This window comes from Argopecten irradians, chromosome 4, assembly GCF_041381155.1.
Source record: "Argopecten irradians isolate NY chromosome 4, Ai_NY, whole genome shotgun sequence".
Classification (NCBI taxonomy): Eukaryota; Metazoa; Mollusca; class Bivalvia; order Pectinida; family Pectinidae; genus Argopecten; species Argopecten irradians.
This window is the reverse complement of record NC_091137.1, coordinates 27,142,535-27,161,310: the sequence shown is the minus strand read 5'-3', so window position 1 is coordinate 27,161,310 and position 18,776 is coordinate 27,142,535. Positions and strand designations below refer to the sequence as shown.

The 18,776-nt window shown below is 34.0% G+C and overlaps 1 protein-coding gene across 2 annotated transcripts in view; it reads left to right on the top strand.

Moving 5' to 3' along the window:
- LOC138321138 (cubilin-like) overlaps positions 1–17,800 on the top strand; it is a 60,729-nt gene extending 42,929 nt beyond the window's left edge. The window contains exons 25-49 of one of the 2 annotated variants that reach the window (XM_069264581.1): positions 1,155–1,322; positions 1,698–1,794; positions 2,158–2,279; positions 2,504–2,738; positions 4,116–4,240; positions 4,803–4,970; positions 5,230–5,329; positions 6,030–6,139; positions 6,377–6,611; positions 7,049–7,173; positions 7,686–7,823; positions 8,019–8,115; positions 8,609–8,733; positions 9,050–9,281; positions 9,658–9,782; positions 11,179–11,355; positions 11,675–11,771; positions 12,094–12,221; positions 12,486–12,723; positions 13,288–13,412; positions 13,994–14,164; positions 14,431–14,530; positions 15,017–15,135; positions 15,624–15,779; positions 16,166–17,800. In XM_069264581.1, the coding sequence (XP_069120682.1) occupies positions 1,155–1,322; positions 1,698–1,794; positions 2,158–2,279; positions 2,504–2,738; positions 4,116–4,240; positions 4,803–4,970; positions 5,230–5,329; positions 6,030–6,139; positions 6,377–6,611; positions 7,049–7,173; positions 7,686–7,823; positions 8,019–8,115; positions 8,609–8,733; positions 9,050–9,281; positions 9,658–9,782; positions 11,179–11,355; positions 11,675–11,771; positions 12,094–12,221; positions 12,486–12,723; positions 13,288–13,412; positions 13,994–14,164; positions 14,431–14,530; positions 15,017–15,135; positions 15,624–15,779; positions 16,166–16,482 (3,830 nt within the window). In that variant the 3' untranslated portion in view covers positions 16,483–17,800. The remainder of the gene's footprint in view (positions 1–1,154; positions 1,323–1,697; positions 1,795–2,157; positions 2,280–2,503; positions 2,739–4,115; positions 4,241–4,802; positions 4,971–5,229; positions 5,330–6,029; positions 6,140–6,376; positions 6,612–7,048; positions 7,174–7,685; positions 7,824–8,018; positions 8,116–8,608; positions 8,734–9,049; positions 9,282–9,657; positions 9,783–11,178; positions 11,356–11,674; positions 11,772–12,093; positions 12,222–12,485; positions 12,724–13,287; positions 13,413–13,993; positions 14,165–14,430; positions 14,531–15,016; positions 15,136–15,623; positions 15,780–16,165) is intronic. The other variant, XM_069264582.1, reaches the window with a different exon arrangement.
- Positions 17,801–18,776: the final 976 nt, after the last annotated feature.

Sequence of the window (18,776 nt, the reverse complement as noted above, 5' to 3'; positions counted from 1 at the left end):
AACTCTGCATTGTGTTGACATATATAGTGTGAAATTGGTTTTTTCAATGTTTTCATTAATTTCTTTTCGACCAAAAGCATGCAATGGATTTTTACAAAAGCGACACAGTAATCATTCAAAACGCCGAAATCTTCACTGATTACGATACATAGAAAAGAGTAGAATATTATTTTGCTATTTCTCTATTAATATTATGAAATATCCTAAAAACGGTATGTGGTGATATGTATCTAAAATGTTATGAATTTAATGCCAGCATTCCTAAATTATATTAGAGAAATGAATTTAGTGGTGACACTTCAGTTTCTCCCTTAACAATTAACATGCCTATCAATGATGATACATAACAAATATATCAATGGTTGTTTTAACAGAGTTGGAAGAAGTGGAGGCTACATTTGTAAATGGCACATAGAAGCGGAAACCAGCACCACAGGGATTTTAATCAAATATGCATTTGATAGACTACAACGTGGAGATGCATTGGTCATGTATGAAGGTAATCAACAACAGTTTATGTATTGTAAGTCCATAAAATCGAAACGTCAAATAGATATTCATATTCTCCGTCTTGTAGATAAGCTCTGACTGTTACTTGTTAGAATATCATGCAATTGTGGCCTACTACGATGCGAAATAGATGTGAGAAGAAAAGTTTTTATTGTTTGCCAACACTATAAACATTTTGTTTCAAAATCAAGTTGTATTCTATATTTTTATACCAGTGTAATGATCCTACAAGTCTGTCTTCTCAAGATGACTGGAATAGCTTTGAAGAGCATATTAGATTTCAAATAATCATAGCAATTAAATTACACAGGTAAAAGTTCTGACCTCGGTATATCACTCTCTCTTAGTATCTCGGGACTGTCCATCTGCCCGTGCCATTTCACTGACTTCTCAGTAACACATTCGGCCGACGACGACTGTACGTGCGATACAGTATAAATAGACTTTTCTCTGAGTAATGGAACTTTTGAAATCTAATGCAGTTTCAGAGAAGAGAACAACATATTCAACATAGGTTTAAAGCACGAAGACATGTTGTTTAGACCAACAAACCTTACACACAACAAATGTGTTACGCTGAAATTTTACTTTGAACAGACAAAGAACAGTTAAGATCGTGTCGCTCGTTATCTTTTTCATTACAGGAAGTGATAGTGCTGGAGTGGAGAAATTCATATCCGATAATACCAAAGTTAATAATGGGAACACTGCAGAGGTATCATTCAATGGATCAGCCTACGTCGAGTTTGTTGTAACGTCATCAACTGGTGATTTAGGGCTACAGCTCATGATAACAGCACAAAAAGCTAGTGGTAATATTCAGTGATTACGTATTTCTATATTAATATTATTCTATAAGACCAATCTTTTCACCACTTCTCATCTTTATTACTAACGTATTTCACTCGATGTTTAAGTTTTACAAATTATAGTTGAGATATTTTCTTAATTTTTGTTCTTTAAGTTGAACTGTGTCACTACAATTAATTTTCGTAACTCCTAATACGTAAAACTGAGAAAATCAACTAGGTTTTAAGTATTTCTGTTTTATTTAATCCACTGTTGCTTTGATATAATGGATGCTATATTGCAATAACTGTGCAGTGTACTTTATAAGTCACCAGATTCAAAGATTTAAAGATTGTTCAATATTTCAAACGTATTCTTGTCTCATCATTATTTGGCAGACAATACGGAGGCCTGCAGTGCCAATGGAAAAGTCGTGGAAGCAACTAAGGATGTCCAGTACTTTACCAGTACAAATTTCCCTCAGGAATATGGAGGGTACGTTTATTAAATAGATTGTGAGAAACTGGTTTTAAATATGAGTCGTAATTTGGTGGTTTTCTGACATATGGGTGATGTTAATGAACATGAAATGACGCTTTATTTATGAATGGGTGTCGACTAAAAATCTTATAGCTGATATCTTGTTGGTCTCAATTGCGAGTCTTGAACTCCTTGCTAAATGGTAAAATGATCACCCCTGTATAAAGACAATCTGCTTAAAAAGGCCATATTCTCATGATCTAATATGGCTAATTTCTACTTGGCCTTTGAATAAAGACCACTTGGCTAATTCTATCTCTGTCCCTCGGGTGGCCTCTTAAAACAGGTGTGACTGTATTTGTTGTTATTTACTGACAGGAACGAAAAATGCCATTGGTTTTTATCTGGTGGAAATTCAGGTCGAAACGTAATTCTAACGGTCGAGTTCTATGACATAGAGGTGTCAACTGGATGTGGTAACGACTATTTGAAAATAGAAGGTAACTATACTTGAATGTATCGGTGGATTATGCTGTATTTGTCATCAGATATGATTATATTTATTTATGTATAAATTACTATTAATAGTTGTGTATATTAACATAATAATCCAAAAAGAGTGAAGATAACATGAATTCATATCTACCTATGGTTAGTACGTTTTATAATCAAAATCGATAATGTTTCATAAACTTGTTTATATTTTGATGTAATATTTCCACAGGTCCATCAACATCTGCCAGTCAAACATGTGGAGAAAATTTCAACCATCCTCTCATTACATTTAACGATACAAGTTTGAACGTCAGTTTCATCAGCGACGACGAAGATTTCTATCGCGGATTCGTATTTAGCGTCGTCCTCGACAAACCATGTACAGAGAGTACTCCAACTATGCTGACGGCCGACGTCGACGTGAAAAGTTTTACGTCACCATATTATCCTGCGAACTACACATGGTAAGTCAGGAGCGCGCCTCATTTCTTGGCGTTTATATTGATGTTGGGAAGTAGTTGATATCTAACCGCGTGTGAAAATAATATGTAATTACATTAAAGTAATGTAATTTCGTATTCGTTTTGTTTCAAAGCGCACAATATGATATTAGAGTTAAATTTCATGCGAATTTCACTTTAACGGCATGTCGCTTGAACATTTGATATTTGAACATGGACATGTATCCTGTGATTTAGCTCTCCAAAAGCATATGTCGGCCTATAATAGAGCCGAAATTTAGGGATGTTTAACATACTCGAGTATGAAACCTAAAAGTTCGATTGTCCGAGTAATACCTCTGTCGACCCGAAAGTTGCCAGTCGAAGGCAGCCTTCGAGTTTTTTCTGAATTCCGAATCGTATCACGTGACTGACGTCGACACGACCTGCACGGGTGAGTCAGGTAACTAGCGTGTTTACGGTTTCCTTTTGGCTAATATTAGCAAATCATGCTGGAATATGTCCACAGAATGAGTACTTGAAACATCTACTCCACATACTGCCGTAAAATATTGTCTGTATCAAATAGTTTAATGTTCTAGCATTATTTTCTTTATATATTAAGTCTGCTGGGATCGACCACATGTTTTGTTTATGAAAAATTGCTGATATTTTCTTTTGGTTTCACAACTCTCGTGTTATTTTGAGACTGTCGCTGCGATTTTCGGAAGAGTTTAGAATGAATTTGCATCTTTCGAGCCTATTTGCACGTGCACAAGTTATAAAAATTTTTACTTTGATAATTAAAAATATTTTCAGCTGCAACTTTATAAAAAGTGATAAAGTTAAAAAGTTTAAGCCTCAGACAGACGAAAAAAAATGTGTATAACACTTATACAGTTTTCACTGACAAAAAGAGCATAAATTATAGACCATACAATTTTAAACAGTTAACAATAATTGTAGATATACTCTGAGTCTCCGCTATTCTCATTGGCTAATACAGGTTTATATGAGGTTCGATATACAGCATACCGACTCGTTTTCTTTTGTAGGAAAATCTAGTCAATATTCCTTATATGAGTGACGTCATTAACCAAACGTTGAGTCTTCATGTGGCAATTAACATATGATATTATAATTCGTTTAATATTTGTAAAAGGAGCTACACATCTGATATTGAAATTAAGGACCTTTGATTCGGTCCATATGGTGTTAAACCGCCTTGGTAGAATCTAAAATAATAACCTCTAGCAAGGCGGTATAATATCCTATGGACCTCAACATAATTTGGATATACCATACTTCCAGTAGAAAAAATAACTTAAGGAAGACATTTCCCCATTAAATATTCACGGATACTTTAAGTAAACAGCGTTCAGTATTATGTTTGTTGTGAAGGAACCGTCAGACGGATAATTACACGTGTGAATGGCACATCGAGGCTAGTGATGGAACGGCCGGAATTCTACTTGATCTCGATATGAGTGGACTGAGCAGTGGCACATACCTTAACATCTATGATGGTGAGAATTTGCCTTAGTCCTGAAACATACCATAATATATATGGTGAGAATGACCATACTTTAACACATACAGTTGTACGTACCTTCACATATATGTTGGTGAGAATTTGTGTTAGTTTTTAATTAATCTGAGAATATGTATATCGCAGGTATGAACGTAAGATTGAATATACGAAATCTCATACGAAAATGATTAAAGTAGTTGATATACTTTTTAACATCGACGATAATGACTCATGACTCAAGTGTCAATTAGCGACGTAGTATTGACACATGTACAAAAATAGATGATATTAAGAATTAGAATTGACTGATATGGTAACTTAACTAACTTGACTTTATCTTTGTATAAAATGATATGTTTGTAGGATTTAATGATATCATTTACAATGGTAGTAAGGCTTAATATCGAGTTGACAGATACTTATGCTTAGTATGGTATAAGACTTCAGTGTACAATCAAATACCTTACCTAAAAATTTTATTTGAAGGTTCATTAAATTATCTTCTTTGTGACATTGTACTATTATGCTCACTCTCATTTGTTCTTTGGTACTACCAGGGTCTGACAATACAGGAACGAGGCTCTATCCGACAACAAATGCAGCCCATCCTGCTACTGCAGAACGTGTCCAAATCGCTACGGGGAACAGTGCTTTTATCGAATTCATTGTTGGTTCTACTGGAGGTCAAGGGTTCAGAGTACATTACATCTCTATTCCAGCGACAGGTACATCTGTTATTAATTCAAATACAGATACAATATGTTTTATTCAAATTCAGATACAATATGTTATATTCAAATTCAGATACAATATGTTCAAATACAGTTACAATATTTTATATTCAAATATTCAGATACACTATGGTCTATTCGAATACAAATACGTTATATGTTATCATGGATTCTTATTCTTTGTCCGTTCTTTCATCTGTTTTTGTTATTCCTTAACGAACCCCATAAACGTATTTTTCCGTATATGTTTTAGATAACACTGAAGCATGCGCTGGGAATCCAGGCATCGAACTCAACGCAACAGACTCCATACAATATATAACGAGCAGTAATTTTCCACAAGTATATAATGGGTAAGGATATTACAATGAATCGATGTACATTTTAGGCTTATAGTATGAACGTATTATTTAGCCCAATCAAGTTAAAGAATAAAAAATCAATTTAAAAAAGTTAGCGTAATAATGAATCCGCGTTAATCACCCTTATGACTTAAACATAGCAAACAACAGGTAACATGTAAGGTACATTTACAGTATATGTTTCTTACTTTTAGGGTTTATACTACCGTAACTTTCATTATGTCATATCGATCCGTTCTGTGAGCAATGTGATTCTACGCTTGTATTGACTGACTTACTTCGATTGCTAAAGTAACCCCTTAACCAGCTATTTTTACTAGGTAAAAACAGTATTCAAAACATCAGAAAATAACTAATTTTCTCTAAGTTTCTGGCTTTCTGATTGGCCTATTCATTTTTTTCATTCCTCGATGAAAAAAAAATCCGAGAATGGAGCGGAAACCCGACGTTATCGTGACGTCACAATAGAAACATTGACGTTGCGTATTGATTTGGAAAAAATAATCCCTTGGAAAAAATCAATGGAATCGTACGTGTAAACGTATTTCATTTTATAAAGTAGCCTGGAAAATTGATTATAAGCATTGAAGTCACTCTTTTTTAATTTCATCGGGTTATGAAATAAAATTTGTTTGCAAACTTTTGTGAAAATCAATGCTTAATTGAAAAGGTAATATACATTTGCTTTCAGAGGTTTAACGTGCAAGTGGGAAATAAATGATGCAGCGTCTGGCAGGGGAGTTTTCTTGAACCTCATTGCCTACCATATTGAATGTCCAAATGACAAATTGGATTTGACAGGTCCGTAATACATTACTTAAATATCTTAAAAGCCTACGTTTGAATAATAATTCGTATTTATTACGTTACTGAAAAAGACTTTCAAAATGGTTAATGGGTTAAAAATGTAAAATAGAAAACAATCTGATGTTATAATTTTTGTACTACACGACAGGAACGTGTAATTCTTCGATAAATAATTTTCTTCCTCTGTACATGTTTTGTCTTTTTCTTACATTTTTAAATGCTGTATCACAGGTGGCGATGGCATACCAACAACGAAATGTAGTGACGATCTGGTGTTATCGCCGGAGAATTTTACCAGCAGTAGTAGTTTTATTTTGGACTTCGTTTCAAACGCAGCTGTCAATAAACACGGATTTGTATTAAGTTATATACTAGGACCGCCTTGCAATGGAAGCGATATCCTGCTGGTGGCAAATGAAAACATTCAGGAATTATCCTCTCCTTTTTATCCCGACAATTACCCCAGGTAAGAGCCAATGTAGGTACAATTGAGTTCTAAGTGACACTATTTTTTAAACTCATGAATATCTTTTAATGATAACATACTTCCTGAACAGATATCTTACTTCTACCGAGTTACTTAGCGGTTAATTAATTGGTGGTAGGGCAATCTAAAGAAATGTCGATGTTGAACTTTGGGTCAGATATTTGCTAATAATAACGAACCGATAACTTGGAATAATTATCTGTCAACTTTGCGCTTGCTTGAAGATTGACTCACACATATCGTTGTTATATTAATTATATGTTTAGATATTATAATTATGGTTGCAATATTTCTTTTTTTATTGTATGACTTGAAGGTTATTTTGAATATGATTACAAATGGTGTCAAATTGTAATATGGTACAAGTATTTTCGCATCGCCTTATTAACTTCCTATTCATTTTATCTTTGTTTCAGTGCTATTCCGATAGGATCCTATATGTGTGTTTGGCGAATCCAATCATCTGATAATGTCGCCAAACTACTACTTACCGTCGAAGCTCAAAACTTGACTGAGGGGAATACTTTGGAGATTTTCCAAGGTATACACTAAATGAAGTGTTTAATCATACCAAAAGCAGGATTAAACAGTTTATCATGTATAGTCGGTTATTTTGGTCGGGTCAAATTGTTCGTGATTTAAACTCAAATCGATGAAATTAAACTTTAGTGGTTTTAAATTTGGCTATAAGAGTATACATGTATCAATATTTCGCGGATCAAAGTTTCGCGATCATAACAATGTCCACAGAAAACGCATAAATACCGTCCCCGCGAAATTGCATATAGACCATTCCCGCTAAGTCGCATATAGAACATCCTCACGAAAACAGCAGGCTTTACGGTATTGGTAACCCTACAAACGGGTTTCCAGTAAACGCCAAAATTGTTAATATCAAATTCTTTACACTATTCTTACAAAATTGCTTACATGTATCACAGAGACATAAAAGACATTGTCAAAAGTGTCATACATTGTTTATCAAATGTCCATCTATTGAGTTCAGCAGGATTTTATTACAGCAGCTCAATCTGGTTTGATGTTTGGTTACAGATAATATTGGAGGCACATTACTGACCTCACAATTGGGGACGGGATTGTCTCCTGGGATGACGGCAGTGGTTCGATTCTCTGTTACTAGCTCCGGAAGTAGTGGGTTCATTATAAAGTACGCGGAACAGAGACCTGTTGGTATGTACAAACGAAATGTATTGTTGTTTAACATACTTTGTATATGATTTATTTTTTAGTTTCATATTGCGTTCTGTGTTTCCTGTAATAGACGATATAAGAAGAATAATGCTGATCCATCTATTATTATGTTTTATTATGAGCACTACATATGGTTATGTAAAATGCAAACCACAGTATGTATGATTTATACAGATACAACACAGGCATGCAGCGATACAAACCTACAGATAACTGCGACCTCAACCCCGGCTTATCTCACAAGTCCTAACTTTCCAGATTTATATCCAAAGTAAGTTCACGTTTTTATCTTAAAATCAAAGTTATTTTAAAAGAGAGCTATATCATTAAAATAAAATAATGCTACTATATCTGCTGTAATAAGCATCTTATTTGTTCCAATGTTTACAAAAGGTGTACCGACGATGTATTATTTTATTTTTATTTTATATGATATATTTTGAAAATTATAATTCATAATAAGTAAATAATGTATAGTTAATTTTAACGACATAGGAATATTGAAATAGCGGGAACATTTTTAGAACGATTCCGTCTTTGCATATTACAAAGTAACCCCCCTTACGGGTAGGTATCCATTGTGACCGACATTCATGTTTTTTTCTCTGAAAAGTATCACGTTACGATCGCAAACACGTGGCGTCATAATCAAAACCTACCCACAAGAGCAGATAACTCCGTAATATGTAAATACAGAATATCGATGTTGCGACAAGTGCTAAAGCATATTACCTCAACAATATGTACGGTGTTTTGTTCTACAGTGATGAGAACTGTACATGGAGTATCGATGACGGTGGTACGTACCGTGGGATCATCCTTCAGCTACTTGTGTATGAGATCCAGAATTCTACAAACTGTGAAAAAGATCAACTAGTAATACGTCAAGGTCTGTTCATAAACGTACAGAATTCTGCTATTGAGTTATACTTAATGCTATGATATACAGGAACGAATACATGATGTTAGACAGATTTTGTTAAACACACTGTTTTACGTTATAATATTCTGTTTTGTAATTATCTCCTCTAATATTTATGCTTAAATGTCTATTTGTAACAGATGTAAGATAAATATATTTTTTCTTAATTATCAGTCTCCGCCTTGTTCGTGGATAAAATTAATTTGACTGCGCACATAAAGAAAAATCAATCCCTGTGAATAATTACAATTTCACAATATTTCAATAAAATTCCGGTTTTAAGGATCAACAAACGACGAGACGAAGGTTTGCTCCGATACCGTCGTAACAACTACTCAAAATTTTACTGATGAGAGCAGTTTTGAAATCCACTTTAAGACCGATGCAACTGTTACACACCACGGTTTCCAGCTACGTCATATTGTTGGTGCTCCTTGCAATGGTTCAGTAATTGAACTCAACTCCATCTCAGAGCTAAAACAATTTGTGTCTCCTGAATACCCTGCCTACCCAGGGTAAGTTCAAATGCAAATATGAAATGATTTCCTTCGTGCGTTTTTCCTTATTTTTTTTTTTATTCATAACGTGATGTCAGCTTATCAAGTACAAATTAACATTTTAAGTTAATTATTAAGTCGTATATGATTAACATAATTTTTAAAGAAAAAAACTTAACAATTGCAATAACGACGAATCTTTTAAACAAAAACGTGTCGTTACATTAAGTGTATTTTTATTATGTTTTAAAACTATGCCACATATTAATATGCCCCGCTACGGATTAAGTGTTACCTGTGTTTATCTATCGTGTTCCCTCTGCTTTCATTGCGTCCTGTAACATCGATGCCTATATTGCCCCATTTGGTAAAATAATGTTTTTTTCGTTTTCAGAACCTTGTACTCGGGTCCATATACGTGTAACTTTGTGATTAATCCCCAGGATGGAGCTGATGGAAACCTGATGTCATTTAACCTCTCCGGGATTGATGCCGCCGATAATATCGTGATATATGACGGTACGTGTAACCTCGACAATATCGTGATATATGACAGTACGTATAATCTCGAAAATATCGTGATATTGATTGTGCGTTCAACCTAGACAATATCGTAAATATATGACGGTAATGTAAACTCGACAATTTTGTAATATATGACGGTAGTGTAAACTCGACAATATCGTGATATATGACGTTAGTTAGTGTAAACTCGACAATATCGTGATATATGACGGTATCGTAAACTCGACAATATCGTGATATATGACGGCAAAGAAACTCGACAATTTCGTGATTTATGACGGTAGTGTAAACTCGCCAATATCGTGATATATGACGGTAGTATAAACTCGACAATTTCGTGATATATGACGGTAGTGTAAACTCGACAATATCGTGATATATGAAGGTACGTGTAACCTCAACAATATCGTGTGATATATAACAGTACGTGTAACCTCGAGAATATCGTGATATATGAAGGTACGTGTAAACTCAACAATATCGTGTGATATATATCAGTGCGTGTAACCTCGACGACAATATCGTGATATATGACGGTACGCGTAACCTCGACAATATCGTGATATATGACGGTATGTGTAACCTCGACGACAATATCGTAATATATGACGGTACATGTAACCTCGACAACATCGTGATATTTGACAGTATGTGTAACCTCGACAATATCGTGATATTTGACAGTATGTGTAACCTCGACGATATCGTGATATATGAAGGTACGGGTAACCCCGATAATATCGTGATATATGACGGTATGTGTAACCTCGACAATATCGTGATATATGACGGTACGTGTAACCTACTCGAACTTGTTTGTGATGCCATGGCCCTAAATGTTCGCTTAAGGGAAACCATTATATTAATTAAGCAAGATTTTGTTCGAATTACATTTCACTCCAGTGCAGCATAATAGGGCCAAACTCATTGAAAAGAGTTTCTTGTATTCGGTACAGAAATATAATTGCTTTTCGGTCCCTTATTAACATATATTTAATTTAAAACGTTAATCAAATTCAAAACGGATATAGTTTATAATGTTTGCTGTTTGAGTATTGTTTTTTCGGAATTGTTTTCTAACAATCAGTAACACAGCGATTTGCCTTTCAGTGTACGTGACATTAATGCACTTTATAATCTATATTACTATTAATTTATTTCAAGAAACAGTTTAAACTAACTATACAGCTTGACCTAATTTAACTCAAAATTGATAAAATCAAAGACCCTACATAGTTCGAAATATGTTGTTGAAAGCTCACAACTCGAATATACGTCCACCTTTCCACTTCGAATTCATGAGATTCGGACGTATATTGCGAGGAGTTTTGTGTTTCAGCCGCTGCAAAAATTTCATCAAGATCGATGTCTTTTGTTTGTTATGCGTTAGGGAGGAACAACTCTGGGATTCAAATTTTCCCAAGCGCTCGTAGAAAACGTTCCACTGGTATAACCAATCAAGTCGTCGTCCGGAACTCTGGCTCCAGCGCCTTTATAGAGTTTATGGTAAACAGTCCGATGGGAGCCACTGGATTTGTTGTGGATTACGTATCTCATCCAGTTACAAGTATGCTCCATTACTATTCAACATCTGTGCAAACGCAAATATTTAGAAATCTACCATCAACGTAAAAGCTACAACGTTAACGATGAGCTTCCGTCAAAGTTACAACGTAAACGTTGTGAGCCATCAAAGTTGCAACTTTAAAGTTGATAAACACTAAAGAAGAAACGTTCCCTTAATTTGTATGACAAACAATTGAAAATATTTCTTCTGTTTGTTTACGCTTGTATTGGCTATATAAAAATGGTTAAATTAATAAATATCGCAAGTATCTGCTATTTAACAAAGGTATAATTTCACAGAATTGATTCTCTTTACACAGACAATACTGGAGCCTGCAGTACAACCACTTCTCAACTTGTTGCCACTTCTACAATACAGTATATTACCAGTTCCAATTTCCCCGCAATTTATCCCAGGTAAACAGAATACTTAAAAAAGTGTTATTTAGGCAAACGTTGATGTGACTGTTTTCATATCTATAATCTAACGAATACGAATTTTCTGGAAGAGTAGGCGGTCTTGTTTGCATGGCAACCATTGGTGTAGGTTGTAATAAGGGAAATGATGTGATATATATTGATAAGTACATAGCGCCCACTGGTATCAGTATTGCTTCGAATTCATTCTATTTAAAGCTATCGTGATTATTTTTTTTCAATTTCAATGTATTTAAGTGTTTTCTGATATTTTGTAAGTTAACCTACACTTAAAAATATATATGTGGATGTGTCTTTTCAGTGACCAGAACTGCACATGGCACATATCGAACGCTAACTCAGGTATTAATGTAATGTTTACACTAATCACGTATCAGATTCAGGAACAGGGTTCTTCGTGTGATGGAGATAGGCTCAACATACAGCTAGGTTAGTACTGCCATAGTTGATACTCTGTCTTAATATATTTGATGTAGTTCTATATCTGGACATGTTTATTTATATTTATTTGTATATTCCTGACCTGTGCGCAATATATGCCAAAACCTGTATTGTATCGCAGTTGCATTCCTTTCATTGAATTCCATTCCATTGAATAACAGGCGAAGCCTATATATATTCTTCCTGTGGATGAATAAAGTAGTTCTATTTACAAAAATTGTGAAATTTTGAATTCCTTTTGTTTGTGTGCAGGTCCCGGACGAACTCCCAACATCAGGTGTAGCAATGCCTTATCTCTGACACCCGAGGTGTTTAAAGGTAGTAGTATTGACGTAGAATTCCTATCCGACAATACGACCACCATCAATGAACATGGCTTCCTATTCAGCTATATTTTAGATATCCCATGTAAAGGTGGACCTACACAACTTTCAGCTGACACAACAGTTAGGAAATTTAGTACTCCGGAATATCCAAGCAACTATCCGAGGTATGTGAATATCATTTAAACAGGACCAAGTTTCACGAACATTCCATAACATTTAGGAATTCTACCGTAAAATTTCACATAGGAAAGCATTACATATTTGAAGGAATGTTCATTGACATAAGATGTTTCCTAACTGTTGTGGTGCTTTTGTTTGGAGGATTTTAAGTTAAGGAATGCTCGTAAAATTGAGCCTAGATTAAATGTGTGCTATAAATATACATTTGCTATATGTACCTAGCATTGTGCTGGTGGATTTATAAAGCTCTGACGTTTAAATACTCTCGGTTAGCATGTGGCAGTCAATTAAAACACGTTAGAACCCATTAAATATGAATATTTTGCGCCTCCTTGATAATTTGAAAGTAAAGCCGCTAAATTCTATATGATGAACATAAATAGATGTATCTCATTCCATGGGTTTTTAAAGCATTTACGCTGTGGCTTTTTTAATCTTGCATAAAGATGTAGTTTTCGCACCAAAACAGATGTATGAAATGATACCTTAATTGTATGTAATATATTAGTTTACATACCTGCACATCACTCTTATTCGTAATTTAACAGCACTGCATTTATCGGGACCTACACTTGTGATTGGGCAATACAAGCACAGGAGCCTGGTGCTGGTATTCTATTAATTCTAAACATCGATGGCCTCAACGCAGGCGATACGGCTCTAGTATATTCAGGTAGTTGCTTTGATTTATCCCGTAACTTCATTCTATAAGGATTACCAGAGTGTAATACCATAAAACTGTATCTGCTTTCCCTTCTACGCATGTGAAATTATCTTAATTTGCATTCCTTTAATTTACTATATTATTCTACAACAGTTATCTGTCGTTTCATTCTCACAAGTGTAGCATTAATAAAGTAGTATGAAACCCTTCTCTGTCACTTCTAAAATATCAATATTTCTTTCTTATGACTTGCACAGACAGGAAGAATTATTAATGCATGTTTGTGATATAAGAATATTAATATTATCTTAAATTAAAAACTTAGTTCATAGTCATGACATGCCATTGAATACGGGGTTTCGAGGTACCATTAAACGAAGTTTGTAAAGTACGGTCGCAGCCAATTTGTCAAAAAAAAACAACATCAAAATATGACGTCACAACCGCCTGAAAGTAGGACTATTCGCCGTTAGATCGTACTTTTGGAATTTCGAAACTTTCCTATTATAGGCATAAAATTACATTTCATAATTATTCGCACTAATAAACGTAATGTTGTAAATAAATACTAAATGTCTCGATATCAAAAGGAATCAACAATACTGGAACAAGACTTTATCCGACGACGGTCAACCTACAAACCAATACCAGTGCTTCCACATTCCATTTCTCTCCGGGCAGCTCAGCGTTTGTCTCCTTCACAGCAAACACCACTGCCAACAGAGGATTTCACGTCCTGTATATGGCGATAGCGCCAAGCAGTATGTACATTTACGAACTATGTAGATATTTCGATTGCCTTATATTGCTATCTGCTTTGTATTCATTCATATTTCATAACAGTTCATCTTCCCCATTTGTGTCCAGTAATTCGCCATGGTCAATACTTCAGACATGTTCACATTACAAATATTTCTGACCTATCACTGAGTATCTTTAGTTACTATTGATGCTGTGATTTTTTTTCATTTTTCATACCTACCATACTGAATAGATTGCTAGTTTAATTCTGCTGTATATATTTTAGATACGACAGTTGCCTGTGCTAGCAATGGTAACCATCAAATGGTCGCAACAACAAATGTGCAGTACATTACATCTCCAAGATTTCCCAACCTTTATGCCGCGTGAGTTTAACTGAAATCTTTTAAAATTCACGTATTAGAAATGTCACTGTATACCATGTCACTGTGATCTTGACAGCCTTATGTACAACATAATTGAAATATGTATCACGTGCGTTTGAAATAAGATAGACACATTCTCAATGTCATTGACAAGTATAAAATGAATCAGTTTTTCCATGTTTAGCCATAGGTCTTCATGTCATTTTGGGTCAATTTCAAGTCAAATTTTCCAGGTAATATTTATCTGAAGAAAAGCAAAACATTCAATCCAGGTTCAAAATTTCGAAATGAACTTAACAGGAAATTTATTTTATAAAATTTTCGTCGTGAGATTTTTTTATGTAATATTGTGTGTGAATTTCAGGTGTAGCTTTATTCAGGTCAAATTAATCTGGAGATATTTTGCCTGTGTAGAAGAGTTGTACAAGTATAGACAATTTTCTAACAAATATGTTAATAAACATATATGTTATAATAAACTTGTAGTGGACTCTCATGTCGATGGACAATTTCCACTGGGGGCTTAAACGCGGATATCACCATGACGGTAATCGTGCTTCATACAGAGGGCGATGTGTGTTCAAATGACACACTGGTAATTACTGGTATGTTTTTTCTTATTCACAACGATTAATGAAATCATTTAGGTCTAAAACAAATCCGAAAATTGCTTATTCAGAAGTTTGACCACTCACATGGTGTTATATTAAGGTTCAAGGTATCTCGTTCTGTTGGGTACATGTATTCAGCTTTTGTGGATCACTACAACTATTTTTATATATATTTCCTATTTTGTGAATACATCCAATATCAAGCTACCTTATATAATTTTCATGTTTATAGATATGACGTTATTTCTATTTATAGAAAAAAAAATTAATCTGGTTATATTAATGTCCCAAGAAATTGATAATTTTCAGATTATATCTGTATCTGAATAAAATATTAATGTCTGTGGAGATTTCAACTTTCATATCATTAGTATTGTGAGTGATATAGTCAAGTTCAAAGCCAGTGCCACTATATTGGAAATTTAAAAGTATATACATAATAGATATAGTTTCATTCAATATTGAATAATTTGGTTTTTTAGGAGCCGGTGCTTCGACGATAAATTTATGCAGCGAGGAAGTATCGACGACTTCTATCGAATATACGGACCGACAGTTTGATATAATGTTTATAACAAATGATGGGAATAACAATAGAGGTTTCGTGATCAGTTATGTCATAGGCCCAGAAAAACCAAGTAAGTACTGAGTTGTCTGATATAAAGGTAAGGAATTACCAGGGAAAATAAGTTTAGATCAGAAAATTTTCAGATCATCACCAAACAAGTATTCATAAACCACATGCAAAATATAACGTGTGTTTAACATATAATGGATAACATGCAATAAGTGATTTATGAATGATGCTTTCTTTTAAAATCAAGCATTAGATACTTGGAAAAAGCTATATTATAAACAGACGTTTGACTCTCGACTTATTTCTAAGTATCCGACATCCCTACTTTAAAGAAAGTCTTGCGGTGTTTCCTATACGAGACCACCAAATTTAGTTGTTTACCATATTTGTTTCATCAATTTATGAATACATCAATACATGATTACATATTTGTTATTTTGATTGTAGGGTATGTGTGGAGTGAGAAGCTTGCTATAACACTAGCGGTTTCAGTTGGAACTGCTGTGTTGTTCTTAGTTCTTGCAGTTGTCGTAATAGCTTGTCTCCGACAAAAAGCGTATGTTCGAAAACGTCGACCTCGATCCAGTTTGCGTTCATTTTCCAATGGATCATTTATAAATACTCATGCTTCGGCAAATGGACACTCAAATGGAGATTTACAATTAGCTAAATCAGACCGGGACTCACCAGCGCCATCTTGGATAAACATGTTTCGGACATCACCATCCAGTCCATACATCCGGTATGATCTTCCACGTAATTAACACTTCCACTGGATGAGATGTTGCTTGGAAACACATTTTAAAGCAAAATTGACGGGACATCACACATCTTGAACAGGGAAAATAGTCTCAAAGATGCGCAGTGATTTACTATCTTAGTTGGTGATATGAACTTCGGTGTGGCCACTCACATGCAACAGAAGAAATCCATTATCAGGATCCCAAGTTTACTAAAAGCATTCATTGGATTTATATAGACACATAATACATATAATTGTAGTATTTATAAATGAGTATTACTATTTGAATGCTATATTTGCTACTATAATGAAATCAAAAGCAATAATTCATCCAAAGTTCTTTCAGGGCATTTTCAATCGTTATGCAACTTGAATTTCAAATATCATATAACCAATATTTTATGTCACATATTGCATTTGAGATAATGCTTCTAAAGCAGTGATTATCATCTCATTGTTGATAACATTATGACTTGCAACACGTATTCCTATGTCTTGTAATAAATGGTGTGTCAAAGAATTGACGGAACAAACTTACACATCAGTCTTTGGAGTTTGCTATTGGGCAAACTTGGACTAGAAAGGACCAATTAAAGCTAAATAAAAGACGGTGTGCCGCCTAGACCAGATTGTATCCTTGTCGGTAATTACAAACGAAACTATTGGATATTGAACCAACGGATAAAGATATGCTTATAAATAAAATAAAAAAATACTAAGGATTGTGCTTGCTGCACCGCTTTGGAGCATATCTATGAATAGCTGGATGTTGAATATTATTCTAGAAAATCCTTAAAAACCATAACGAAATATTGATCAAGGAAGAGGCTTACCATCTGATTACCTGTTTATCAAATATTGCCATTGTTGACCTATGAGTGGATAACTCGTCGTTTTGTTTGCGTTAACTCCAAAGGCAGTGAGAGATTGGTTAAGTTTTCATATTAACATTTTACAGATTCATTTACGTATACATGTACTTATTCTATATAAGTTACCTTAAAGTGTAATCATACAAAACCGTCTGTCAGTGTATATATCATGAACGAAAGATTTGGAGTGTTTGATTTTACAGATACTCTTTATCTCTTTTGATTTATTTAATTAAGATGTTTTTAATTCGTTGCATTTTACTAATGATAATCAGAAACCGCTACGATGTATTTCATATCTTATTGCTTCTGTTGATTAGATATATTTGAAGTGATTCACACTTTCATATTCACTTAAATGATACAATCATGTATGAAACTTTTGATACAGATAACACTCTTTAGTTTTATAGATAGACCAAACTGGGAGTAATTGCTGTGTAATTTAAAATAAACGTCAAATGAAAAGTGTCAGTTTATTGTAATTTATATCGCGTTGATAAATTATTGATCAAAGTTAAAAACAGCGATCCGCATTTTATTTTGCAATAACATTTTTTTTTTTTTGCAAGTTCACGAATTTAAAGGCAAGTTTGCGCTAAAATGTGATTGCTCGATGTTTCAGGCATACTGACCAATATATGTATTAGTTTTAAAAGAAAACAAATATTAATGTGACAAAATAAGAAAAAATAATAAATAATAACTGACATAATTCCCGTCTCAAAATTTATATTACATATTTGAAAATACATTGCTTATGCTATAGATTTATTTTCAACATTTCTCTATCTAACACAAAGGTCGTAGATGAGAAAGTACAGTAAAATAGTATTTTCCTGAAGTTAGAACGAGAATAATCGGTTCTTTGTTGAATTACTTCCATCGCCTACTCTTCACGTGTGATTTACCTTTTTTACTCGTCCAATACTTTATCGTACAATTAGATTCTTTCGATATATTTGAAAAAATCTTAAATGATTTCCCCATTATATAGTCAAAGAAACTGCCTATGTTCGGTATTAGGGACTAGTATAAATCCATGTTCTCAAAGCGTCATATTTTTTCAGCAATAATTCATTTACTACACTTGTTTAATTGATGTCATACATATTTTTAGTGTAGAAAGCGAGATCAGGATCGTGATGATCGATATTCGTTCCATTTCTCCAAACCAACCGAAACTCTAGGGAAGTTCCACTGTATATCCTTTAACGATATCAATTCATATTGTTGTGATATTAGCGATTGGTCGACGATATAAACTTTGATTTGATTGGTCAACGATAGAAGCTTTATTTTGATTGGTCGAAAATGCAAAATTATCTTTTAGTCACATAATGAATATGGTTAATAAACACATGTCTTACACATGTCACAGATGGTTCATCCCTAGCATTTATCACCAGGACTTTAGACGGTTTAATTTATACATTGACATGCA